At 45.8% G+C, this 24,852-nt stretch overlaps 2 protein-coding genes across 2 annotated transcripts; both read left to right on the forward strand.

The window, feature by feature from the left end:
* Positions 1-883: 883 nt before the first annotated feature.
* On the forward strand, positions 884-6,988 carry MRGBP (MRG domain binding protein). Its single transcript, XM_054173692.1, has 5 exons — positions 884-1,153; positions 1,750-1,871; positions 2,459-2,540; positions 4,418-4,492; positions 5,560-6,988. The coding sequence occupies exons 1-5, from the start codon at positions 922-924 to the stop codon at positions 5,748-5,750; spliced, it is 702 nt and encodes a 233-aa protein (XP_054029667.1). The 5' UTR covers positions 884-921; the 3' UTR covers positions 5,751-6,988.
* Positions 6,989-8,065: 1,077 nt separating this feature from the next.
* OGFR (opioid growth factor receptor) lies at positions 8,066-20,579 on the forward strand. Its single transcript, XM_054173639.1, has 8 exons — positions 8,066-8,353; positions 13,374-13,418; positions 14,484-14,546; positions 14,869-14,953; positions 15,449-15,527; positions 16,330-16,396; positions 17,068-17,216; positions 18,912-20,579. The coding sequence occupies exons 1-8, from the start codon at positions 8,135-8,137 to the stop codon at positions 20,473-20,475; spliced, it is 2,271 nt and encodes a 756-aa protein (XP_054029614.1). The 5' UTR covers positions 8,066-8,134; the 3' UTR covers positions 20,476-20,579.
* Positions 20,580-24,852: the final 4,273 nt, after the last annotated feature.

Genomic DNA, 24,852 nt, shown 5'->3' on the forward strand with positions numbered 1-24,852 from the left:
TAATCAGCTAAACCATGGCACCAAGCACCCCATCCAGTCTCTTCCTAAACACCTCCAGGGATGGTGACTCCACCACCTCTCTGGGCAGCACATTCCAATGGCTAATCACTCTCTCTGTGAAGAACTTCTTCCTAACATCCAGCCTAAACCTCCCCTGGCACAGCTTGAGACTGTGTCCTCTTGTTCTGGTACTGATTGGGAGAAAAGACCACCCCCCACCTGGCTACAACCTCTCTTCAGGTAGTTGTAGACAATGATAGTTGTGCTGGCTGCTGTTAAATGCCTGGCTTTCAATTCTGCAGAATAAAGACAAGTATCTCCACTCGGGGTGTGAATTCAGCTTTTTGCACACCTGGTGCAGAACCCACATTAGGGACCACGCTACTGCCACTATTTCATCTGGTGCCAAATGCAGAACAGCACTGAAGGTGCTGGAGCCCTGGAGCAGGCTGCCCAGAGAGGCTGTGGAGTCTCCTTCTCTGCAGAGATTCCAAACCCACCTGGACATTGTGGCCCCGGGCAACCTGCTGTGTGTAACCCTGCTTTAGCTGGGGTTTTGGACTAGATGGTCCCCAGAGGTCACTTCCAACCACACCATTCTGTGAGTTGGGACAGTGTCGTCATGCTTGCCTCCATCACTGGCCCAAGAAGCTCTAAAGTTTGAGAACAGTCACTAAGGTCAGTAAGAACCATCGGAAGGCGAGAGCTCGGCGCCCCTCTCCCGCCTCCTGTGGTACGACTGCAGCGCGGCCCAAACGCGAGGTAAAACCCGCCGGAAACCTCCCCCTCCTCCGGGGAGAAGGCCGCAAAGGGCCTTTCCCCGCCTCGTCTCGCCCCGCCCGAGGAGCGGCCCGCGGCCCGCCACCCCCTCCTCCCGGCCGGCAGGAGCCGCTGCGGGCGGCGGCGCGGCGCGGGGCGGCGATGGGCGAGGCGGAGGGCGGCTCGGCGAGCGCTGTGGAGAAGCCGCCGCTGCCCGCGGCCGGGCCCGGGGCCGCCGCGGCGGTCGCTGCCGCTGCGGCCGCTGTTGCAGCTGCCGCCGCGGCCGCAGCTGCCGCCCCGGAGCCCGGCGTGCCGGCGGAGGAGGCGGTGGTGGTGTGGAGCCCTGAAGTGGAGGTTTGCCTCTTCCACGCCATGCTGGGCCACAAGCCCGTAGGTGAGAGCAGGCCGCTGCCGAGCCGCGGTCTCGAGTAGCGGCGCTGGCCGGGGAAGAGAACCATACGCGGGGCCAGGCCAGGGGCCTGCCCGGGGAGGGGGCTGGCGGCCCGGCCGCGCTGCGGTGCTGCCCCTAGCGGCCTCTCGGGCTCGAACCCGCAGCGTGAGAGGCCGAGGGCCGCCGGGGCTTCTCCCGACCGTGGTGGGACCCGTGGGAAGGGAGCCGCCGAGCCTGGCTGGCCTTTTCATCCAGCCCTCCGGAAGCATAAAGCCAGCGCTCTTCGCTCCGTTCTGCCGTCGCCTTTCCTGACGTGCTGCTTAGTCCATGGGTTGTTTCTTGGAGCTTCTAGAAGCCCTGGCTGCTGCCACATGTCATCATTGGGCATCCTCAGCCCCTCTTCAGAATCGCACCTATAACGTGAGGTGAAATGTCAACCAGGCAGGGCTGCCTAGGTAGCCGTGTGTTTCTCCCATAGATTTCCCTGTAACGATAGAATTGTGGGTTGGAGGCTTTTTTGGTGGTGGTGGGTTTGGTTTTGTTGTGTGGTCTAAGTAAAACTGTTAGTCGTGTTAATTGCATTGAGTTTCTCTCCCCAGGTGTGAATCGCCATTTCCACATGATTTGTATCCGAGATAAATTCAGCCAGAATATTGGACGACAGATTTCTTCCAAAGTGATTTGGGACCATCTGAGCACCATGTATGACATGCAGGCTCTTGTGAGTATAAAGGCTTGATGCATCCATCTTTTTATTAATCATAGTTCGGTAGTTTTGACAGGCCAAAATCACTGGGCTTGTATGTTTCCCATTATTAAGAATTTCGTGCTGGTCCAGTGACTTGATGGCTTTTTCCCTGTATGAAAGCACATTGAGTAGGAGACAATGAAATCTATAGTGGTTTAGACTTTTTTTTCCCTCCATACTGTGTTTTCACTTTGTTAAAGTTGCCTAAATGCTAATCCAGTGAATGTTTACACAGGTACTTAAATGTCAACAATGAAGTTATAGTGTAAGAATGTGCTTGGGTTTGGTTCCAGAAATGATCTCAAATGATCATGCATCATGATCTCTAATATCTTGACCAAAATTGTCTTAAATAATTGTGCATCATGATCTCAAAATAGCTTGACCTTAGTTTGACAGTTTGACATCAGGAGCTTCCTAATTCTCTACTGGCTGAACTGTCTTGTTAAGAGCTCCTTAGCCCCTAATCGCAAGTAAAAGTGATTTTGATATTGCACTTCTAAATCCAAATTCAAGTTTTAAGCAAAGTCATTCATGGACATCTTTCTTTTCTTTCTAAGCACGAGTCTGAGATTCTTCCATTCCCTAATATAGAGAAGAATTTTGCTCTTCCTGATGAAATGATTCAAGAAGTAAGAGAAGGTAAGATATGATAGCAGTTTCTTCTTGGTTGCTCTAACCTCATTTCAGAATAGGTAGTTTAACAAAACTCCTCCCCAAAAAAGAAGGTAGCATGCCAGTCTAAGGTCATTCTTTCAGACTGGTGTGTGAGGTCTAGTAAGGAAGGAGAAGTGTTATACAGATACAAGTTGATCTCATTAGTTCTTAATCAGTTGACTGAAGGAAAGCATCAAGGAAAGGATCACACTGCTTGTGCTCTTCACACTTTATCAGCCTGTGTGATCCACCACTGTAGGAAACAGGCTAGCAAGACAGAGAGACCCTTGGGCAGACTCCACACTGTTTCTAATCTTTTTAAATGTAATGTAGTTGGGATGCTAATATAGCACAAATGGGTTCTATTTGTGCCATTTAGATTCATCTCCTGGGTATGCACAAAATATCCACATGCGTCACTGACAGCCCTTTTCAGAGTGAAAGGCAAAATGTGGTTCTTTGCAAGGTGATTAGCAGTTTGTTGTGGGGCTTTTGCACTTCCTTGGGGTGGCTCTAATGTTACTTCAGGCCACAATTTTTTGCTAAAATAGGTGACCTGCACACTTCAGTGTGGTTCATTTTGGTAGCAAGATCCTTCTTGAAAGAGTAGGAGCTATGGAGCAGCACCTTCTGAATATAATATATATTTTCCTGATACAGTTTTCTTGTATGAATGATGAAATAATGCCATTAAAGAGCAAATCAGCTAACAGTGAAAAATATACCCCAGGAATATACCTACTGAATAGCTGCAGTTTGAGTAGCAGGGGAAACTCACTTTTTGGCCATGGACTTGCACCTTGTGCTGGTATAACCATCTCACTTTTACCTATTGCTATCTTATTATGGTTCATAAGCCTTAGTTTTGAAAGTATTACTGGTTTATAATATCTGATAGCTTTTTTACAAGGTTGTTTCTGCAATGGTGTTAAAATCTATTGAAACCAAAACCATAGTGAAATGTTTAGAGGCCTTTGTGTAGATTCGTTGTGGTTTCATTGCACTGTGAAACCATCTCTCTGGTTCTACCTTGAGATTCACCTGCTTGAGATTCCAGATCTCTCTCACTCATGATAAGCCTTTCTGTGTTGGCTAAATTGAAGAGAAGCATACAGCAGTTAGACAGAAATTTTAGGCTGAGATTAGCTGCATTACCAAAGTTTAGCTCTGTGTGTTATCCAAGGTAGGAGCCAGGAAGTTCAAGCACCTGCCAGAGGACTTCTTGGGATATGTGAAACCACAGTGGAATGGTTCTCAGTTACTAGCTATGCTAAACTTTAGACTGAAAACTGAGTATAAAATCATAACATACCCAAGGCATTGTAATATGTTTTGCCTGTTAGTAATTTCATTGGAACTTCTTGTCATGGGCCTTCCAGTATCTGAAGGGGGCCTACAAGAAGGCTGGGGAGGGACTTCTTAGGATATCAGGTAGTGATAGGACTAGGGGGAATGGAATGAAGCTGGAGGTGGGGAGATTCAGACTGGACGCAAGGAAGAAGTTCCTCATTGTGAGAGTGGTGAAACCCTGGAGTGGGTTGTCCAGGGAGGTGGTTGAGGCCCCATCCCTGGAGGGAGGCCAGGCTGGATGAGGCTCTGGCCAGCCTGATCTAGTGTGAGCTGTCCCTGCCCATAGCAGGGGGGCTGGAACTACGTGATCCTTGTGGTCCCTTTCAACCCTGACTGATTCTATGATTATCTTGTACAGTGTTCTGTGTTATGCACTGATGAACCTTTGCTGATGATGGCTGCACTGAAGATTTGTTAACATTCTGCATATATGCTGAGGCTACTAATCCAGGAATAAGGAATGTGTGGTTCTTTGAAATCATCTCACCACTATATAACAACTCTTTCTGCAGGAAAAGTGATGATGGAAGAGGAAGTGAAAGAGGAAATAAAAGAAGAGATGGAAACACATGCAGGTCCAGAAGAAGGTAAATTTGTCACTCTCTACTGTGTAATACGAGATTAAAACCCAGCTGTAACTCTGAGATATTAATGTCAAAATGTAAATCCCAAATCTGGTGTGCATTGTGATTTGTATTCAGACTTAGCAGATGCTCATGCCAAGAACTGGAGTGATTTAAGAATGCACAGAATAAGCACTTGCCAATATCTGATACTTGAAAGATTTCTTCTTTGCTCCTAATTCTTATGTACAAAGATGTATAGCTTTGGAGTGTTTTGATTTTAAGATGTGCTTGGCAGAACCCTGGGAATCTGAAGTAATCCAAGAATCTTTGAAAGAAAGTTGAGTCCAGTTTTAGTGACCCTAAATCCTCTGTATTTGGATGTTTGTACTAATGGGGAGAAGCAGGGCCTGTAAATCATAAAGGATGGTAAGATTGTGTGCTGAAATAGGAAGGTGGGCAGAACGGGGTGTTGTTTTATTTGCATTATCTTGCTGCTTTCAAATACAAGGCTTATTTTCCTAACACTTTGCTGTAGAACAAAATAAATGTGAACAGTAGGGATTCTATTTACCTTGCCAGACCTAGAGAAGTGTTAACTACATGACTCCATAATATTTATGTCACAGACTAAGTGGTGTTTTGAGATTGAGTGTAATAAAAAAGATCTAAAGATGTATTTTTAAAGTATATTAAACTGCACATTGGGTGTTCACTTTTAAAATCTCTCTACACTCCCAAATGTAACGACCATTGCTGATTATAAAGTTCATAGATTTGGTTCTGTAAATGTTCCTATTAAGTATTCTAAGTGCTGTTTAATTCCTCTTAATGAATTTCACTTTTAGCCTGTCAAAATAACATGCCTGTCTTTAAAGCAAATAATAAAAGCAAGACGTGCCTTTCTGACAGAAGATTTTTTTCCTTTAAAAATCAAAATACTATTTAACTGGTGATTAAATATGCTGAGAATTGATTGATCTGAAAAGTTTGATGTAATATATATATATATATAAAGAAATCTGCTATCACTTCTTGTTTGCCTGTGTGTCTGACTCTGATCTGGAATCATTACTTTGATCCTATTTCAGTTTTTACACCCTCTGGAAGTTTAGGAAAAACAACTGAAAAGCCAAGCAGCAAAGAGAAAGAGAAAACTTCATCAGATCCTGGGTCCAAAGAAGGATCTGATAAGAGGAAGCGCAACAGAGTCACTGAGAAGGTCTTAAACGCCAACAGTAACCCTTCCAGCCCAAGTGCTGCCAAGCGACGCAGAACATAGAGCTGGGAGAGAGAGGAGTGATAAACTGGAGCGCTCAAAACGAGTAGCGGGACAGTCGCTAACTAAACTTTTTCAGAAAGGAAGAGATACCTGAGCCAGGTATTTGAAGAATCTGCACCTCGGTGTTAGATGTGCAAGACTTTGTCTCTCCTGATGTGGCCCTGAGCACTGGCCACTTCCCAGAGTGGTGCTGGTGGGGTTCAGAGTTCGTGTATGTGACAATTCCAGTGGGAACATTTCAGACCAGTAACGCTCTGTCTCGGCACAGTTCAGGAAACAAGTGCTCAGTGAACACAGTTCATGAAGAGCTTAGGTTATCTCTGTAAAGTTTGGGGGGGGGGGTATTTTTCTGCCATTGCATTGTTGCTGTCTGAATGTTACAAGACCCTCTGTGGGTAATGGCATTTGGGCATTTGACTTCCTACAGACACAGCGTTTGTTTCAAATGCTTGAATTGGTTGGTTCAGTAAAACTAAAGTTCTTTTAAATACAGAAAAATACTGAGTTGAAGTATTTTTATGGCTTTTTTTGCTCCATTTGCTGGAGGAACAGTTGCTTCTTTCACCCTTAGTAATGTAACATCAATTTTTCTAAGTTTCTTTACCTTAAGGTGTATATATTTTATATATATTTATATATATATATACACACACACACACATCCTAAGGTGAAAATTGTAATGGCCCTAGACACAACAATTAATAAGTGTCTTGAATAAAATACCTATTTTTTGGATCACTTGCATGGTTCTGTAAGGGATCAGCTGAGCTGTGCATGACCCTGGAGATGTTGCTCCACCCATTTGTAATCTAGTAGTATAAAAGTAGGGTTTGTACTTCATTATTTATTTTTTAAAGCAGTTTTAGTTGATGTTAATGGAATTGGTGTTCCAAAATGTTAATGTTGTTCTACTTCAGAATCTCAACTGACACTGTAAGGCTTATCTTTTATATACTAGAATATTCAGATTTGATGAAGTTACTATTTTTGTGTTGTGAAAAGAGGGACAGCAGTCACCAAACACGTTAAATGGTGAATGAAGTAGCTGAAATGTTACTGAATTTGCTTCACCATATTAACTATCACTTAATAAAAAGAAGAATTACTTCTTAATCTGTCAGTATTGCCCTCGAGGTGAGGGACTAGGAATCTCTCCTAGTTTTGCTGTTACTCTAGGTACGTAGCCAAGTTCTTGTCTGCCTTACTTGCTTCACTTGTTTTATACCAAGAATAAATTTAACTTGTTTTTATTTTACTAAATGGTAATTGTTGTGTAACTTGATTCAAATTGGGCCCAACTTATTTTGGAAGTTGTTTAGGTACCTTGTGCCTTTAGTGAAATTGGTGAAAAGTGCCTACCTGTGTGTTTGGAGGGTTCTCTATTAGCTTTGTCTGAATCTTATGAACTATAACCCTGTTATTTCTAGAACATATTTGATAGGAAATCCTGGCCTGCTGTCAGCTTCTGAACTAGAGGATTGTCTCAGTTCTAACTGCAGTTGAGAAGTTGTGAGTTGAGGAGATGAAGTTTTTGTTGCAGTCTTTTGGCAGCTCACCTCTCCTCCCTCCCCTGCACGCTGGTGAGCTCTAGGTCACAACTTGCAGTGATGACCACTACAACCACTTTCACAGTGTGATGCTCACTGATTTAGAGTCTGAAATATAGAGAAGGTATGATATGCCTTGAATTCAGTGCTGTGCTCTAATAACCCCTGCAGAAATGTCCCATGACATTGCTAGCTGGAGAGCTCTGTGGATCTGTTTGCAGTAGAGATGCTACAGGTGTCTCAAAGGCTTTCTGGGTGGGTACAAATTGAACTTCTGTAATTTTATGTAAGGAAGCTTCAGGGTTTTATTTTGATGTGTAAGAAAAACACGATTTTACTTGGTATTATCAAACTAGCAGTAGTTATGTCGTTTACAGATCTGTCATCAAAGTGAGTGGATCAAGAGGGGATGACGACAGCTACCGTTACTCCGGTGTCGCTTTGTGTGGCTTGGGCGAGGCGTATACAGCCTGTTCAGGAGCCCATGCTGCTGCCCAGCGACAGGATAGATGAAAAAGAACAGATTTACATTTTTTTCCTCAGGCGGACACGCCACAAGGAAGGATCCCGGAGATGCGCTGCCGCACGGCTACCTGAGGAAAGGGAGCGGGCGGGCGCAGGGACCGCGATGCGACGTGGACGCCAGCCAATGAGGTGCGCCGAACAGGGTGCCCGCCAATGAGGTGCTGCTCCGTAAGGGGGCGGGGCCTGCCGGTGCCTCCTGTCCCCCCGTTCCCCCCCCCCCCCCCGCCCCCCCACGTGCTCGGCTTTGTGCTGGGCGGGCGGGCGGCCCCCTCCGCTCCTTTCGCTTTCCCTTTCCCCTCCCGCCCCGCTCTCATGGCGGCCTGGTTCAGCTTCAGGGCGGAGGAGGACGACCCGGAGGACGAGGCGTGCTTCTGGCAGTACGACTCCACTTGGGAGGAAGAGGAGGAGAACGAAGAGGAGGATGGCGAAGGCGGCGAGCCGGAGAGAGCGGAGGCGGCAGCCGAGGAGGAGCCGGAGGATGTGGGGGAGCAGCCGGTGTCGAGCTGGGCGCGGGGCGCCCTGCAGGCCCAGGTGGGTGCCGGAGCCGTGTGAGGGTCCCCGGAGAGGAAGCAGGGCACAGAGCAGGGCCTCCGAGGTGGGGCGGCATAAGAGAGTGTCTTCCCTGCCCACCCCGAGCTACTCGGGCTCCTCAGCCGCTCCCGGCTCCTGCTCCGCGCCGCTCGCCGCGGTTCCCTTGCGGCTCCAGAGTCAAGCGATTAGATGTCTGGAGTGGTGCTGCCAGGGCTACTGCAGTCCGTGGGACCGACCGGGATACTTTGAGACTGGTGTGCACGCGTGGATCTTCTCAGGCCACTCACTTTGTGTGCAGTCGCTGTATTCGGGCTCCTTCTCTAGTATCCGGATTCTCTGTCAGGAGCTGGAGCAGCTTAAAAGGCTTACAAGAACCCCGAGGTTTGTTGTCTTGGCAGTGGTTGCTAGACTATAATTCTGTCCTCATCTTGATGAAGCAAATCCTCAAAGAGCTGAGACCTGCGGCCCCTTAAGAACCGAGCTTTGAGGGTAGCGAGGGCAAAGGTGTGCTGTGACTTCATATGCCCATTAGATTCCCGTGAGCCGGGTTTTAATATATTTCTTTCCCCACTATTCCCAATAGTCTGGATACTCCACCCCCTAAGTACCAGTTCTGTCTCCTGCGTGGTACCTGCCAGCTCACTGCCTACTGCTAGCCCCTGGATTTGATGTTATGACACTGGTGTTCTTCAGCAGCTCCTTCCTTTCACCTTTATTGTTGCTATCTTTGTACCTTTTGTACTCTTCTGTGCCATGGGTAAAAAGCCATCACATAACATCTCCCTTTCAAAAAGGAGCTGTAATCTTTTATTTCATTTAGATTTCGGGCTTTTGGTTAAAACAACTCTGAAAAAAAGGCCAAACAAAAAGCCCATTGATGTTTTAAAAGCTGCAGGTATGTTTTCAGTTATAATGGATGAGTTAGTGCTGCAAAATGTGAACACTTGTGTCTGGTGCCTTTAACATAACGTTAGTTTGACATAAGAGGGACTGATGAGGCTTATCTGAGATTCCTGCCTTCAGCAGTAATCTTTTTGAGCTTTGCATGGAGCATCAGTAATTTCTTCTACAGCCTTGCTTTGGCAAATGCAAAATTACATCTGTCTTTTGCAGTGTCTTCTGGGTGAGTTGAAACGCACTACGGTCTCTTAACTCCTCCCCTTTCCAGGAAAGAGAAACTATGTCCTTGAGTTTCATTTCAGTAACTCCTCCATAGTCTTAGAATATAAACAGGCAGACAAGCCTTTCTAGTGAGTGCATTATTAAGGGAGTTGAATATTCTTTTTTTTTTTCTTCCATAAGCATTGAGATGTTTAAATAACCTCCCTTTTGAAAAGGTAAACTGAATCTGTGCAACAGAGTATTCCAGACACTGAATTCCTACAAAACTGCACGGTTCTTTGCAAACAAAATCCAAGCTGAAATGCAACAGATGTTCATGCCCATGTCTGCATCTTCACGGGGTTTACAGCAGAGAACATAGTGAGGGCCTTGGCTGTGAAAGATCACAGTATTTTAGGTGGAAGAGCTGTAGCGCTTCAAGACAGAGGTAGGGGTTTGCTTTGATGTGTTTTGCATTGTTTGAGGGCACCCTGTCAGTGTTGTAGGTGGCTGGAGTCCTGGGTTTGTTCACAACTTTTATTGCTTCTGGAACATTCGGATTGTTCTTTCTGAATGTGGTGGTTGTTCAGATTTGTTTATTTTGTTCTGTTTGGTTTTTTTTTATTTAGAGCAACTTCTGGGTTGTGACAGCTGTAGAAGCAAGGATCATTTTTTTCCAGTCCAGTGAGTGGACTTTCCAAGCTTTGCCTTACAGAGGAGAATGTTACCCCTGAGACTTGCAGCCCCTGGAATATTGCTCTGCATCTTTAAAGAGGAGTTATCCCTTCAGTGACAGATGTGTAGTCACCTCTGACAGTGCCTGAACCATTTTTAAGGGCAGTGAGAATGAATAAAAAAAAAAAAGAACCAGTAAAATCTTCTGCTTAGCCATTTATACCTTTACAAACCTGCCCAAGGCAGTTTCCAAACTCAGTTCCTACTTCTGCTTATGTTACACTAATTCTCCTTCTTCTCCCCTCAGCCTAGATGGTATACTTTGTGGCAGAAGCTGCTAAGGTTTTTTTTCAATACTGAGGTTAGAATTTTTTTATTATTATTCTTCTTTTCACTCCATGCTTTCAAAGCTCTCCTTTTGTCTTTGCATTTCACTTGTGTCTCTGCAACTACCCCATAGCTGTAGTTTGCAATTCCTGCAGGTTGTCTTGTCAGCTCTTTGGCATTTTGTTGCTTTTAGCTTCTAAGTGTTGAAAACCTTGGAGTTTGGTCTCATTTTCAAAAAAAAAAAATGACTACTTATTGCATGGGGTTCATGTTCTGCTGTTCAGAGCCATGTTTTAATCATGAGGCTTACAGTTCTGCCCTCTAACTCCTCATCAGCAAGAGGTTTTGATTGCTATTCCTTGGATTCTTTCCTTGTTCTCATCCCTGTGCCTTGTTCACAGTCCACTTCATCCCTTTTGGCTGCAGCTGATTTTCAGTTTTCAGCCAAATACTGTTTGTGTTAGCTTTGTTCTCTGCTTTCCTCATGCTCTATGCACAGCAATGCTTCTTTCTGTCTGATGAGTTGCAGGTTTGAGGAAAAATCCATTTAGGTTGCTTGTCAGTGCTGTAAGAGATAAGGGGGGTTGATTAATGCATGCAAATTTCAGTCTTGCAGTTCAGTTTATCTTTCTAACCTGGAAAGAAGGGGAAGGTTATGCTTCTGTGTGGCAGAAACAAGTTTATTGTAGAGACCCAAGACCATCACCTGCTTGGAGAGAGAGCTGAGTTCTGCTCTGTCTGCTTGCCCATCTTGTTCTTTCCAGTGCTCTGCTCCATAATGCCTTTCTCCTGGATCAAGCTTCTTCCTAGACAAGCCTTAAGCATCATGGCATTACACCTGTCTCTGTCTTTAGGCTTAGTCTTAGTCTTCAGCAAACCAGTTGTTCTTCCAAACTGCAGCCAGTCTACTGGTAGCCTGTCCCAGCTGACTGTGTTAAAGGATGTTATTTTTCAGACCCTTAAGAGTACAGGATATCTGGAGATTGATTTGTCTGTAATTGGGAACAAAATTGTCAATAATTCCACATGGATCAGCATTTCATCTTTGGAGTTCAGAAATTAAAAGTCAAAAGCACTGATGGACTTCAAAGTGCCAAATCCCATCTTGAAGAAGAGAAAAATGCTGATCTGTTCTGGCTGAACTTGTTTCTTAGTCTTCTGTTTTCAGCCACTTGGCTTTTTTTGCCTGGATGTCAGATGTGTTTATAGTTGTGTGGTGCATTCCTGGGTAGGTTCTGGGGATGGACACCAGTGCTTGGATTTCTAATCCTGTATGGGCTGTGGGAAGTTCTGCCACCTATTTTGGTCTGTGTTGTCACATATCAAAAGGAAATGTGTTGCAATGTAGACAGGCATTATTTTAGGTCATCACAAGTTATTCCATTAAAAAAACCCAACTTGAGCTTTATTTAATTGCTGCCACCAAAGCACAGGGCAATCACAGTGTGTGAATGTCATTGAAAAAATGCTGCATTGGTGTCCTCCTTTTGTGAATAAAGGTTTGATCTCCCAAATCTCAAAGTCCCAACATGGTGGGGGATGGAAGGGACCTCTGGGGATCATCCAGTCCAACCCCTCTGCTACAGCAGGGTCACCCACAGCAGGTTGCACAGGATCACAATGTCCAGGCAGGTTTGGTATCTCTCCAGAGGAGACTCCACAGCAACTATGGGAAGCCTGCTCCAGGACTCCAGCACCCTCACAGGAAACAAATTCTCCCTTATGTTTAGGTGGAACTTCCTGGGTCCCAGTTTGTGCCTGTTGGCCTTTGTCCTGTTGCTGGGTACCACAAAAAAGAATCTGTTCCCATCCTCTTGACCCTGCCTTTTCAATGCTGATCAGCTTTGAGAAGATCCCCTCTCAGTCTGCTCTTCTCCAGTCCTAACAGCCCCAGGTCTTTTGGCCTTTCCTCCTTACAGATGCTGCAGTCCCCACAGCATCTTCAGAGCCTCTGTTGGACTGTGCATGCTTCATAAATTTCAAGTGTTAACAATCAGCAGTGTGGCTGAATGGATGACTTCATTACAACAAGGTGTTGGAAAATCTAATCAGGTTCCTGCCTTAATAATTAATAAGCCAGTGTTGTCTGGAAAGTGATTGTGTTTTTTCATTTTCCTCTGTGCAAATGAGGTTGAGAGGTATCAAATGAAGCTAAAAATAATCACCTGGGAGAGTATTTGCTGCCATTTTTTCTTCTAAGTTTCTTAGAATGCTTATTTTACCAGAGCCTGTGCCTCTTCTCCCTGTTCCACACAGCCCCTGCCTTTGCTGTGAGCTGCCACTGAATGCTCTAACTCTGCACTGTGCTTCACATGGGAAGGGTCCCTTTATTCCTGAGGAGCCATCACTTTGGTGCTTCTGCTTTTACAGAACCCTTTTAAGTGCTTTCATGGCTTGGGACAAGATAGTTCAGCCCACAGCAAGATTAGACCTCTCTGTGTGGCTGGTGAAGCGTAACAAAGATCTCTTCTCATTGAGCTAAGCCACTGTAGGGGGAAAAAAAAAAAGAAGAGAGAATTTGTGTAAATCAGTTAAAATGCCTTTTAAATTAAGGCATACTTGCAGCTTTTGTTTCTCTGAAGTTCAGAGAGAGAAATGAAGCTGTTCTTTGTGATTTCTGTCTAAATACTCCATTTGGAATGAATTCAGCACATTTGTATAACGAGGAGAACCTGACACCTACTTGTCAGGTGGACATGGCACCACAGTTGTGTGGTTTTTTTTCTCTATAGCAATTTGAATTATGAATAAAAATCAAGTAGATTCAGCTGTAACTAGATAAATCTGTCACTTGGCAACTAATAGGGATGTTGTGAGTCACTGCTGTGGATATTCTTACTTTATATATATATATATATATATTTCATTAGTGAAGTTTGGTTTCAAAATGTTCCAACTCAATGCCTTTTGTTTCTAGGAGCAAAGATCAAATTCATCACCACTGTTCCAGAGGGGTTTTCAGGTAGGTTTGACATATAGAGATAAGCAATAATGAAGATGAAGATTGGAACAGAAAACCAATAAAATAAATAGCCTGAGCCACACAGGCACATTAGCTAAGGGAGCTGGGGTTGTTCAGCCTGGAGAAGAGAAGGCTCCAGGCAGACCTAATAGCAGCTTTCCAGTACCTGAAGGGGGCCTAGAAGAAGGCTGCAGAGGGACTGTTTCCAAAGGCCTGCAGTGATAGGATGAGGGGCAATGGTTTGAAGTGAGAGAAGGGAAGATTTGGATTGGATGTTAGGAACAAGTTCTGCGTCATGAGGGTGCTGGAACACTGCAACAGTTTGCCCAGGGAGGTAGTTGAGGCCCCATCTCAGAAGATACTCAAGGTCAGGCTTGACAAGGCTCTGAGCAACCTGCTCTAGGAGAGGATGTCCCTGCTGACTGCAGAGGGGTTGAGCTAGATGACCTTTGGAGGTCCCTTCCAACCCAAACCATTCTATGATTATTGTCTACTGTCTAGATCAGCACAGTGCTAAATCAGCAAGGCTGCTCTTAAGCATGAAGCAAAGGTAAACTCTCTATTTCAGCAATGCCTATAGGGAATGAAACCCTTGAATTTGGCAGATAGTTCTGCATCTTCAATTCTGCCATTTTAAAATCTGTTCTCTGCCTTGACTAGGGTCTGTAGTGACTCAGGGCTTATTTAGTCATGTTTTAAAACCTTTATGTGGAGGAAGAAAATGGCATTTTGCTATTTGGGATTTCCAGCTGGTTCTGACCATTTCTGTAGGGAAAGCCAGCTGGGATGCATAAAAAGTAAAGACCTTAATCGTAAGACTAGAGAGAAAATGAAATATTTTGTTTAAAGGAGGTGATGCAAACTTCTCTTAGTCCAAAGAGGTCTTCAGGAACGCAGCAAAACAACTGCAGTAACAAATGGGCTGGTTTGGGGAGGTGCTGGGGAGTGGTAGGCAAGGGAACATGTGTGAGAGATGCTGAATTCAGTCAGTGGATTGGGTTTGGGGTTGGTTATTTTGCAGAGGACAACTTTATTGTGGACCTCTGATTTGTCTCTTTCCTCTAGCTCTCGGGCAGTCGCAACTGGAACGCGGCAAAAGACCTGCAGAGATACAGACATCATTACCTGGTACTGACTAAATGAGGATGAGCATCCCCTTGAGGCCTTCCTCCCTGCATGCTATGTTTAGGAACACGTTCTAGATTTGTGGGCAGCCTTTTGTCTTTACGTTGGCAGGCTCAGAACCTTGCAAGGGTTTTGTTTGTGTGAGGGGGAAGGGACGGTGTGCGTGTGGGGGTGCGCTGGAAACCAGCTCTGCCTTCCCGAAAGGCCTTTCAAGGATTTAGAGAGAAACCACCAGGCAAGCTGAGGGGAAAGCAGGGAGATGTGTGGAAGTGAATAGTGCCTTTGAAAAGACTGCTGCTTGCTGATTTCTTGTTCTCATCTCCAGGGCTTGGTAGAATCAGAAAATGAGGAGGAGGAAGAGATGTGGAACTTGAGCTTTTACAAAAACGAGATTCGCTTTTTGCCCCACGGTGAGTAGCTTGGGTTTGGTGCAACTCTGCTGCAGCTGGGTGCATGCAAGAGGAGCTTAGAGAATCAATAAGGTTGGAAAGGACCTCAGAGGTCATCAGGTCCAACCTATCACCCAACATCTTTGCTTGTTTTGAACGCCTTCAGATAAGGGAGTTTCAACCACCTCCCTGGGGAGCTTGTTCCAGTGTTTGACAGCCCTGTCAGGGAAGAAACTTTTCCTAATGTCCAATCTAAACCTCCCCTGGTGCAATTCAAGGCCATTTCCTCTCATCCTACCACTTGTTACTAGGGATAAGAGACCAGCCCCTACTTGGCTCCAACCTCCTTTCAGGGAGTTGTTGGCAATAAGAAGATCTGCTCTCAGCCTCAGGTGGCTCAGTTGGAGGAGCTAATGCCTTCATGTGATGCCCTGGTCCTGGATAATGAGCCTCCTGGGGTGACTGGCTAACTTTAATTTGATATAATTTCTTCTTGCCTGACTCCTCTTTTTTCAGGTTTGTATATTGACACCCTGCTTGAATGTTGGAAGAACAACTATGATGTTCTGGAAGATAACCATTCTTACATACAGTGGTAAACTGTGCATGAATGCAGTGTCTGTCTTCACTTGTGCCTCTTTTAATAGTTTGTGTTCTTGAATTCAGCTTCCCAAAGAGGCAGGGAATTACTCTTAAGTATAACCTGTATCCAACTTTATTTTTGACTTCTGTTCTTCTGGCATGGGGAGCTGGAGACACAGGTTTCCAGTCGAGCTGTGGCAATAGATTTCAGCCACACTTGATCTTACAACTTAGAATCATGGAATCAATAAGGTTGGAAAAGACCTCAGAGATCATCCAATCCAACCTATCACCCAACACCTCATGACTATCTAAACCATGGCACCAAGTGCCACATCCAGTCCCCTCTTGAACACCTCCAGGGATGGTGACTCCACCACCTCCCTGGGCAGCACATTCTAATGGCAAATTACTCTTGCTGGGAAGAACTTTCTCCTCACCTCCAGCCTAAACTTCCCCTGGTGCAGCTTGAGACTGTGTCCTCTTGTTCTGGTGCTGGTTGCCTGGGAGAAGAGACCAACCCCCCACCTGGCTACAACCTCCCTTCAGGTAGTTGTAGAGAGCACAAAGTATTAGGGCAACCATCGAGAGATCCAAATAAGCAAAGGATTCTTGGTGTAGGCAGTGCTTTTATGGGAGAGATTTGTTATATAGTAAGTTACTTTTGTGTCAGTGGAGGTGTGAGTTCTCCAGGATACACCTCTCAGATGACAATTTTTGGAATCTTTTGGGGTGGTTTTTAGTTTTATCAAAATGGGTGCCCTGGATAGGATGTTGGATTTGCTCATCTGGGCTGAAAGTTTCTTTCCCTTCAGGTTATTCCCTTTACGTGAGCGTGGGATGAACAGGCATGCCAGACCACTCACCTGGAACGAAATCCAGGTATTGAAAGTTTCTGCCTTTATTTGATTAGGGAAAAACTAAACATACCCAAGATCTCCTCATGTCTTATATCTGAGGTGTGGGCTTTTCACATTGCTTCCTTGGGGCCCAACTGTGAATGGAGCTCACCCCAACACTATTCAGCATTTGTCTCGTGTAGCTACACCAGCAAACAAAACAGTGACATGGATTCATGGAATGGTTTGGATTGGAAAGAACCTAGATCATCTAGTTCCAACCCCTCTGCCATGGGCAGGGACACCTTCCATGAGACCAGGTTGGTCAAAGTCTCATCCACCCTGGCCTTGAACACCTCCAGGGAGGGGACATCCACAACCTCCCTGAGCAATCTGTTCCAGTGTCTCACCACCCTCACCAGAAAGAATTTCTTCCTAATCTCCAGTCTAAATCTCCCCTCTGCAAGCTTCAATCCATTCCCTCTTGTCCTAAGACTACAAGTTCTTGTAACAAGTCCCTCCCCAGCTCTTCTGTAGGTCCCTTCAGGTACTGGAAGGCTGCTCTGAGGTCTCCCCAGAGCTGCCTGTTCTCCAGGCTGAACAGCCTTAACTCTCTCAGCCTCTCAAGCCTTGATGATTACTCAGGTGCCACTTGAACCGGCGCAAGTAAGTTGGGACTTGCACCTTGTGCTCATTGGTCTGTCTTGTTTTCAGGCCTTTAAGAGGTCCAAGGAAGTGATGCAGAGGTTTGTACGTGCTTACCAGCTCATGCTGAGATTTTATGGAATCATTCTGGTCAATGAGGAAACTGGAGAGCTTAGGAGAGCAGAGAACTGGGCTGAACGGTTCCAAAACTTGAATCGGTAAGTTTCTGTTTATACTGCTGCTTGTTTGCTACTTCCAGGAGCTTCTCTGAGAAGCAACAAAAGTCAAAGTCAAGACAATCCTCAGCTGTTGAGGAATTGAGGCTTTTGTTGATTTAAAAAAAAAAAAAATGAGCTAGCTCTGAAGTATTTTTAACTTGTCTCAGCCTCTGAGGGTAGGGCACCACGCTCTAGGTGACTTTAGTGATGAGTACAACAAGTGAACTAGTTGAGACTGGTTTTCTTTTTGTTGTGGTTTGAGCCTTCACTGGAGTTGAAGAGCTCAGATGATAGCAAATTGATAATTCCTCCCTTGCCTCCCCCCCTTTCCCTGATAAGGAAAGTGAAAGGGGAAAATAAAGGGTAGGGAAAAGGGATGGAGGCGGAGCTACAAAAATAAAGTAGTAATCTGGAGTCAGCTTGGAAGTAAGAGAAGTAAATTTTTTTAACAAAGCATATTTATCTAGCAGTAACAGGGAGGGTTTACAAGGGTAAGGGCTAAGGATGAATAGGAAAACACACAAAACCAGACCTGGATAGCCTTGTATTTCCCTGGATGTACATGGATTTCAGTCCTTTAGAGAAGCATGGATGCAGCCTGGAGAGGGAAAGCCAGGCCCAACCACATGGCCAGTACAGGAAACCAGCAGCAGCTGATGTCTTTTAGACCAGAGGAGGTAGAAGAAGAGAGCAAATGCTATCAGTGTCCTCCTTTTTATAGGCTTGCTGGACACGAAGGGGGAGTGGAATAGACCACCTTTGACCTGGGGGACCCCTCCTCCTGGGAGGGGGAAACCAAGTCCCTCTCTGTTCACCTGGTTTGTTTTATCCACCTGGGATGGGTGTGATGCAGCACACTTTTATATCCAGTGCAGCTGTTAACAGCAGGTGTTCTTCATGTTGGCCTCCTGAGATATGAAAGAGGCTTGGACATGTTAAGATTCACTGTGGCAGAGCTTGTGTTTTAAAACTGTATTTTAAGCAGGAATCATTGAAATATTTTCACAGGTAGCCAGGCTGCCTTTGTAGCCTTCTGTTGAAGTACAAAGTAAGAGTGTTGCCATAGGCTTCCCTGATGGTTTATAAAGCTGCCTCAATGTGTGGAAATGGCTTTGAGTCCTTGGTTAAGAAGTGCTCTGCAGATTGATGGTGGTGTTCTTATATTGTTACAGATCTAGAGCTACTGATGACCTTTCATATTCCAGAACCCCAGGGGTATTAACAAGGGCTCTGCAAGGACTGGGCATACTCCTGAAAGAAAAACTCACTTGAAGCCTGTCAAATATAAAGACAAATAAAGCTGTGTCTAGCTTAAGCCCCTAAGTCAGGAATTTCTGGCAGCACCCTTGCATGCTCATATTACATTTTTCTACAGGCTTACCCTGCAGGGTCAGGGACAGGATATTGGGCTGCTTGGACTTAACAGCCACAATACTGGGTCAGTCATCTGCTGGTAGGTGAAGCAGAAAGGCAGAAGCTTTTCAAGCAGTTGAGAAGGTTAATCCTAGCAGCCCAGCAAGGGTGAGGAAGGTGCTACTGAAGGCCGGCAGCAGCAGTAGGTGGTTTAAATGTAAGCCTGCTTATACTCCCATCTGCATTGTCAGTAGTCTTTAACAGATAACAGGCAGTAAGGCACTGCCCCAGAGGTCTGTAGTGACTTGTGAGGCTTTCACTTGCCTTATCTGTTTCGTTCAGGTTCAGCCACAACAATCTGCGGATCACTCGCATCCTGAAGTGCCTGGGGGAGATGGGTTATGAACACTATCAAGTGCACTTGGTAAAGTTTTTCCTAACAGAAACTCTTGTTAAGGAGACACTACCAAATGTCAAGAAAAGTGCCTTGGATTATTTCCTCTTCACCATCAGAAACAAAAGGGAGAGAAGGGAACTGGTGCACTATGCTTGGCAACACTTCAAACCTCAAAGCAGCTTCGTGTGGGGGCCGCATGACAAACTCTTGAAGTACAGACCCCGCTCTGCCAAGTCACAGCTGCACCAAAAGGCTGAAGATAAACAGGAAACTCCTGGTGAAAAATCTGAGAGTTCTGTGGAAAAGGATCAGAGCCAGGAACAGGAAGCTGGAGATGCTGCAGACTTGCAGCCTGAAGTGAATAATGATGTCAAAGAGAAGATAAGTGAATGTGCTTTGAAGGGAGGAGGTGATGAGGAGAAGAAAGAGGTTTCACTTGCCCAGCAGGAAGAGAAGGGTTTAAACAGCGAGGGAGGAGATGAGGAAGAGAAGAAAGAGGTTTCACTTGCCCAGCAGGAAGAGAAGGGTTTAAACAGTGAGGGAGGAGATGATGAAGAGAAGAAAGAGGTTTCACTTGCCCAGCAGGAAGAGAAGGGTTTAAACAATGAGGGAGGAGATGGCGAAGAGGAGAAAGAAGCTTCACTTACCCAGCGGGAGGAGAAGGATTTAAACAGCGATGCTGAAGAAGTGCAAGGTACAGCGGAGAATGATTGCACAAAGGAGAGCAAGAAGAGGAAGCTGGATGCAAATATGGCAGATACTAAAAGGAGTGGAGCCCTGAAAAGCCCTGACATTGAAAACATTGCCCGCAACCTAGGAGAGTGTGCAATCGATGCAGAGGTCCCCTCCTCAGTCCCCCTCTCGGAAGCAGAGGAGGACCAAGCGATGCTGGAAGACAGTGATGTGAGCACCAAAGACTCAGCGGCGCCAGAGATCGCCGACGCGGCTGTGAAACGGAGGAAAGTTGATAGAAAAGCATCCAGAGGCAAAACATACAACTTGGCCATAAACCTGAGCATGGGGCCCTCTGCCTCCAGTGCCACGTCAAACCCGTCTGCTGCAAGCACTGAGGCTGAAAATGAAAGTGTCAGTGAGAAAAATGCAAGTAGGGAAGTGGCAAGTGAAAAGAGTAGCAATGATGCAAATCGTGGGGCTGAGAGACCCCTGGTTGCTTCCAAGCTCCCCGAGGCTGGCTTGTCTTCTTCAGTAAGTGATGGCTTGGAGTCGAGTGCAGATGAAGTCACAGCCAAGGGTGATCAGCACCACTGTAACAGCATGCTCCTGGAAGCCAAAAGTGAGGTAGATGCAGTAGAACGACATAAAAAGGTAGAAAATGCAAGTGGAAAAGGGCAAGCAGAAGCCATGGGCAAGAAACAAGTTCTGGAGAGTCTTGAGCAAAGCATGGCATCCACTTGTCCTGAAGAAGACAGTGCTGGGGTTGCAACACAACAACCTGAAAGCTCTGAGCATGCAGCAGAGCCTTCTGAAGAGCAGGTAGCAGCAGAGTGAGTCCAGCATGGCAAGCGCTGGAGCAAGCAGAGATGACACTGCCCTAACTGCCAGGAGCCAGCTGTACTGATTTGGATAGCAGAAGTACCCAGAAGAATAAACTACTTCTTTGGGCTGATCCAGGCTAGCCCCTGTCTGACCTCCTTCCACACAGTTTTTAATCATGTGTAGTAACTTCACCCCTGGGTTACCCTAAAGAGGAAAGCTAATGTAGTCACCCTCACAGACAGGCTGTGTCCTGTTGCTCTGTTTTTTATCTGATGTTCAGGACTCCCTTGGAGCAATGGGGATTTTTGCACTTCAATTTTGGTATATCCCTTCTTAAAGAGAGGAGGAAAAGTGATCTGTTTCCTTGTTTGAGCTGGTGCAGTGTTTATTAAACACGTGATTTTCAATGTAAGGATGACCTAATTTGCCAGACCTTTCTATCACCACTAAAGTTCTGTTGATGATTTTGAAAGGCTGTCCCTTCCTGGGAGATTTCTTCCTGGCAAAGAGGCTGTTTGCCTGAAAGATGCTGTTCTCTAGGGTGCAAAGTGCTGAGTAATTTGTTCTCTTTATCCCCCACAGAAGTTTCTTTTAGTGCTTGTTAGGGTTGTTAAGAACATGAATTATCTGCTGGTTTCTAAGAGGAAAAACCTTCAGACTTCACATCAAGCTGTTTAGAGCTCTTCTCCCCAAGGTTTTTCCACCACATTCAGACCCTTGATAGTCACTCACAGATACTCCTGCTCAAGGACCTGCCTTCCTCAGCTGCCAAAACAAGAGCAAGCATTTGCCACTGCATTTTTGCTGTTCATTTTCAGTGGCCTGGGGGGGGCCACCTTTCTGCCAGCCCATTGCATGGAGTTAGTTGTGTCAGACTTTTCCCACTTCCTAGTTAGGGCAGGATTGCTTTACCATTAATGATCAGAGTGTCAGACAGTGAGGGCATGTTGGAGTGCAGCATGTCTGGAAGCCACTGGGCTTTGTGGGGCACTTAATTGAAACTTTAATTGGAGGAGGTATGCTTGTCTGGTTCATTTATTTACAACCCTCAAGAATTTACTTTGAGTCCTTGCCAGCTATTTGCCTGCCTTAATGTTCCTGACCTCCCTGTTAGCTCTTGTGCCTGACTTACACAATATTCAGCCAAGTCTGAAGGAGCATTAAACAATTTAGCACTTTTACTCCTGGAGATTTACAGCAGAGGAAACCATTTTCAAGAGCCAGAAGGTCTGGACTTGCTGTTTGCTCAGCTTGTTTGGTTTGGGGGTTTTTAGCTGCTGTTTGGTTTGTGTAGGAGATGGTTCCTTGCCATGGAGCTGCTGCAGCAGCTGTACAATGTTCAGGTTTTTCCTCTCTGCTACAACTCTTAGGAAGTTTCCTCTTTCAAGGAATTTGATCAGTGACTTGCCTTCCCTGTGGGTCCTGCTGTAGGATGCCACATTCATGTGTGGGAGTAAAAGTTCTGCAAGCTTATCATCCATCCTTCATGGTCACATGTGCTGGAAAGAAGGCTTTTAATGCTCTTGAAATACTTGGGTTTGGTTTTTTGCTTTGGTTTGTTTGGCTTTTCTTCTTATGAGCAAATGGAGTTGAATAGCCAGTAAGGACAACACTTAACTACAGATGTAAATACTTGAAGATGTGGGGGGGGGGGGGGGGGGAAAGGGGGGATGTTTCATAAAAGATTCAAAAGAAATTGTTAATCATGGCTTTTTGTACAGATTTCTAGTCACTTTTTTAATTTAATGAAGTTTTCATTGTGAAGATTGTGCTCAGTTGGGGCATAGAGCATAAATCTTACTATGGTGATGTGTGATTTGGGTTCTGTGTTTGCTGGGATTTCACTGTGAGCCCTAGTCTGGAGTGCTCAAGCCAAGCTGTTCCCTGTCATGATCAGATGTAGAGTTTTGGGTGTAGGTGTTTGCAGTGAGTTCACAGAATGTTTTCCAGCACTTGGAGCTGTATCCTGCAGTCTGTTACGTTAATGTCACCTATTAAAGCATGACTTTGATGCATACCAGTTTGCACTTACAGTTTGTTGGTTGTGGTTTTTCGTCTTTGAGGGCTGGAGATGACCCCATCTGTCCCCATCACCATCACACCCTCTAGCCATCTGCTGTTGCTTGGGCATCTCCAGCAAGTGGCTGCATGGGGCTGTCTGGTGTTCCCAAACTCAGCTATAAAGCAGAGGTCTGGTGGACTCACCATGAGATAAACCTGGTGCTAGTTGCATGTGGAGATAATGCTCAGCATTCCTGCACCTCTGAAATGTGGGCAAGGGAATGTTTGTGGGGGAAAGACATCCCCACTCCATCCATTTTGTTTAATGATGTGCTTTGAAATGTTTCCATGTTCCTGTCTTGGCCCTAAGCTGCCATCTTCCCAGCTGTGTGTTTGATGCTCTGGAGAGCCAGCAAGGATGACTTCTGCCTGCTGGCTCTGAGAGCTTCTCAAAGATGGGCAGCTGCCTGGCCTGCATGTGGGGACTTTGGTCTAGCGGGCCTAGGACACAAGCACGAGAGTGTCTTTGGGGTGATCACTTCTGTAAGTTGCTGAGTCCCTTCAGCTCTGCTCCCTCTGCCTGGGAATGTGGAAGGAGAGGAGAGCTTGTCCTCCCCTTGGCCTGTGAGGTGGAGTTGAAGATGAATACTCCCAGGGCTCTTCTCTTGCTGATCATGGGCAGGCTGAGCTTGCAGCAGCAACGTGTGACCAAGGAATCTGGATCTGCTTTGCCTTCTCTCCCTGTCAGTTGGCCTCAGTATGAAGGAGGTGGTACCAGCTCTGCAAAGCAGTTCATGAGACTGCACCACACTCCCCTGAGGTTTGTGGTGTCTAATAAGGCATCCAATTTACTTTGAAGCCATCCAGAGACATACAGACACACACTCCTTTTCTGCCCTCAGCTGCCTGTTCTGCAGAATCTTGTGGGAACTTTATGCTTCTATTGAGGTTGGTGGAACCAGCTGTTCCTGGGGAGCTGGACAGGCACACACTGTGTGCTCCTAGAAACCTCCTGGTGTAAGGGTGCCAAACCCAAAGCTGGGATTTCAGTTTCTAAGCTTTTCTCTTTCTGCTTCTCTCCTAGTGCTAACTAACTGAGCTGTGTCACCTCAATCCTGATGAATCTTGCCACTGTTTGCCTCCACTTCCAGGCCCTGCTGTGGATGAAAATGTCTTTAATCAATACTGGGAAGCACAAAGCTATTTGCAGGAGATGTCTTTGTGAATATATTGCCATGTGGGCTCACCTTGCTGGGAACTGTCATCCTGGTCCTTCCTTGCAAATATTTCAAAGGCAGTTCCTCTTTTTTTTTTTTTGTGGCTCTCAGAACGCTTCTCCTTTTATTTCTTGTATCTGTCAGCAGTCATCCATCCTCCAGTCAGGATTCATCACTTTCTCAAGAAATCTGTTGTCATTCTTTAGATCTCCCTGGGAAGACAACAGAACAAAAAGAAAAGCCCACAGCAAGAGCAGCTGTGAGTGCATCTCCAGAGTTGTTAAACCATCTCACAAGGCAGTAAGTGCATTTCCCTGTAGTGCTTCTTGCACTCATTGCAGGTAGATTAGTTTCTCTAGTGAAGTTAGATAGCCTCAGGCACTGAATAACACTCTCTCTTTCTCTTGCTTTTTATCTGTCTGGCACTGAGGTGGTGATGGGCTCTGAGAAATGGTCCAGGTGAGACCTAAGGAACATACTTATCTCAGCTGGAACAGCCTGATTTTGTTCCTGTGGCACGTCTGTGAGTGTGGCCTTTCTGTAGCTCCCTCCCTGTTTGCTCAAGGCTGGGGCTGCCCAGAAGGGCATGAATGAGAGCTTCTCTTCCTGACTGACTGCTGCTCCCCCTCCTTCTCCCACCTCTTTCCCAAATCTCCTCTCTCCTCCCAGCTCAGCCCCTCTTGCTAGTTCTGAGCTCTGCCCCTCCAGCTGGAGCCACCGGTTTATCTGGAGGCAAGGAGTTTCTCCTTTGTAAGCTGAGACCCAGGAGGAGGGATCTGCTGGACCCTGGAGGGGAAAGTGTTTAGCTGCCCAGGAGGAGTGAAGAGAGGCAGAGCCTAGGCACCATGGCTGGATTCTCCACTCTTGGGCTTCTCTTTCTGTGTCAGCTATTAGGCACAGCATCAGCTCAGGTAAGAAGCCTCATTTATGTCTTATGCTCAAGAAAGAAATTCTACAAGGTAAAGACTTAGTGATCTGTGTATGTTATAGCTGCAGGATTACATGTGGCAATAGACAGGAGGCTAAAGTTGATTTAAAGTGTGTTGTTGCCTGTGCCAGGGAGTGCCTGGCAAAAGCCCCTCAGGTTTTGTACCCACAGGGGTAAGCTTTAGATGGTATCTTCACTGTGTAGAAAGTGCTGCTTTGTGCTGTCTGTAAAAGTCTTCAGGAC

The sequence above is a fragment of the Dryobates pubescens genome, chromosome 26 (assembly GCF_014839835.1).
Source record: "Dryobates pubescens isolate bDryPub1 chromosome 26, bDryPub1.pri, whole genome shotgun sequence".
Taxonomy (NCBI): domain Eukaryota; kingdom Metazoa; phylum Chordata; class Aves; order Piciformes; family Picidae; genus Dryobates; species Dryobates pubescens.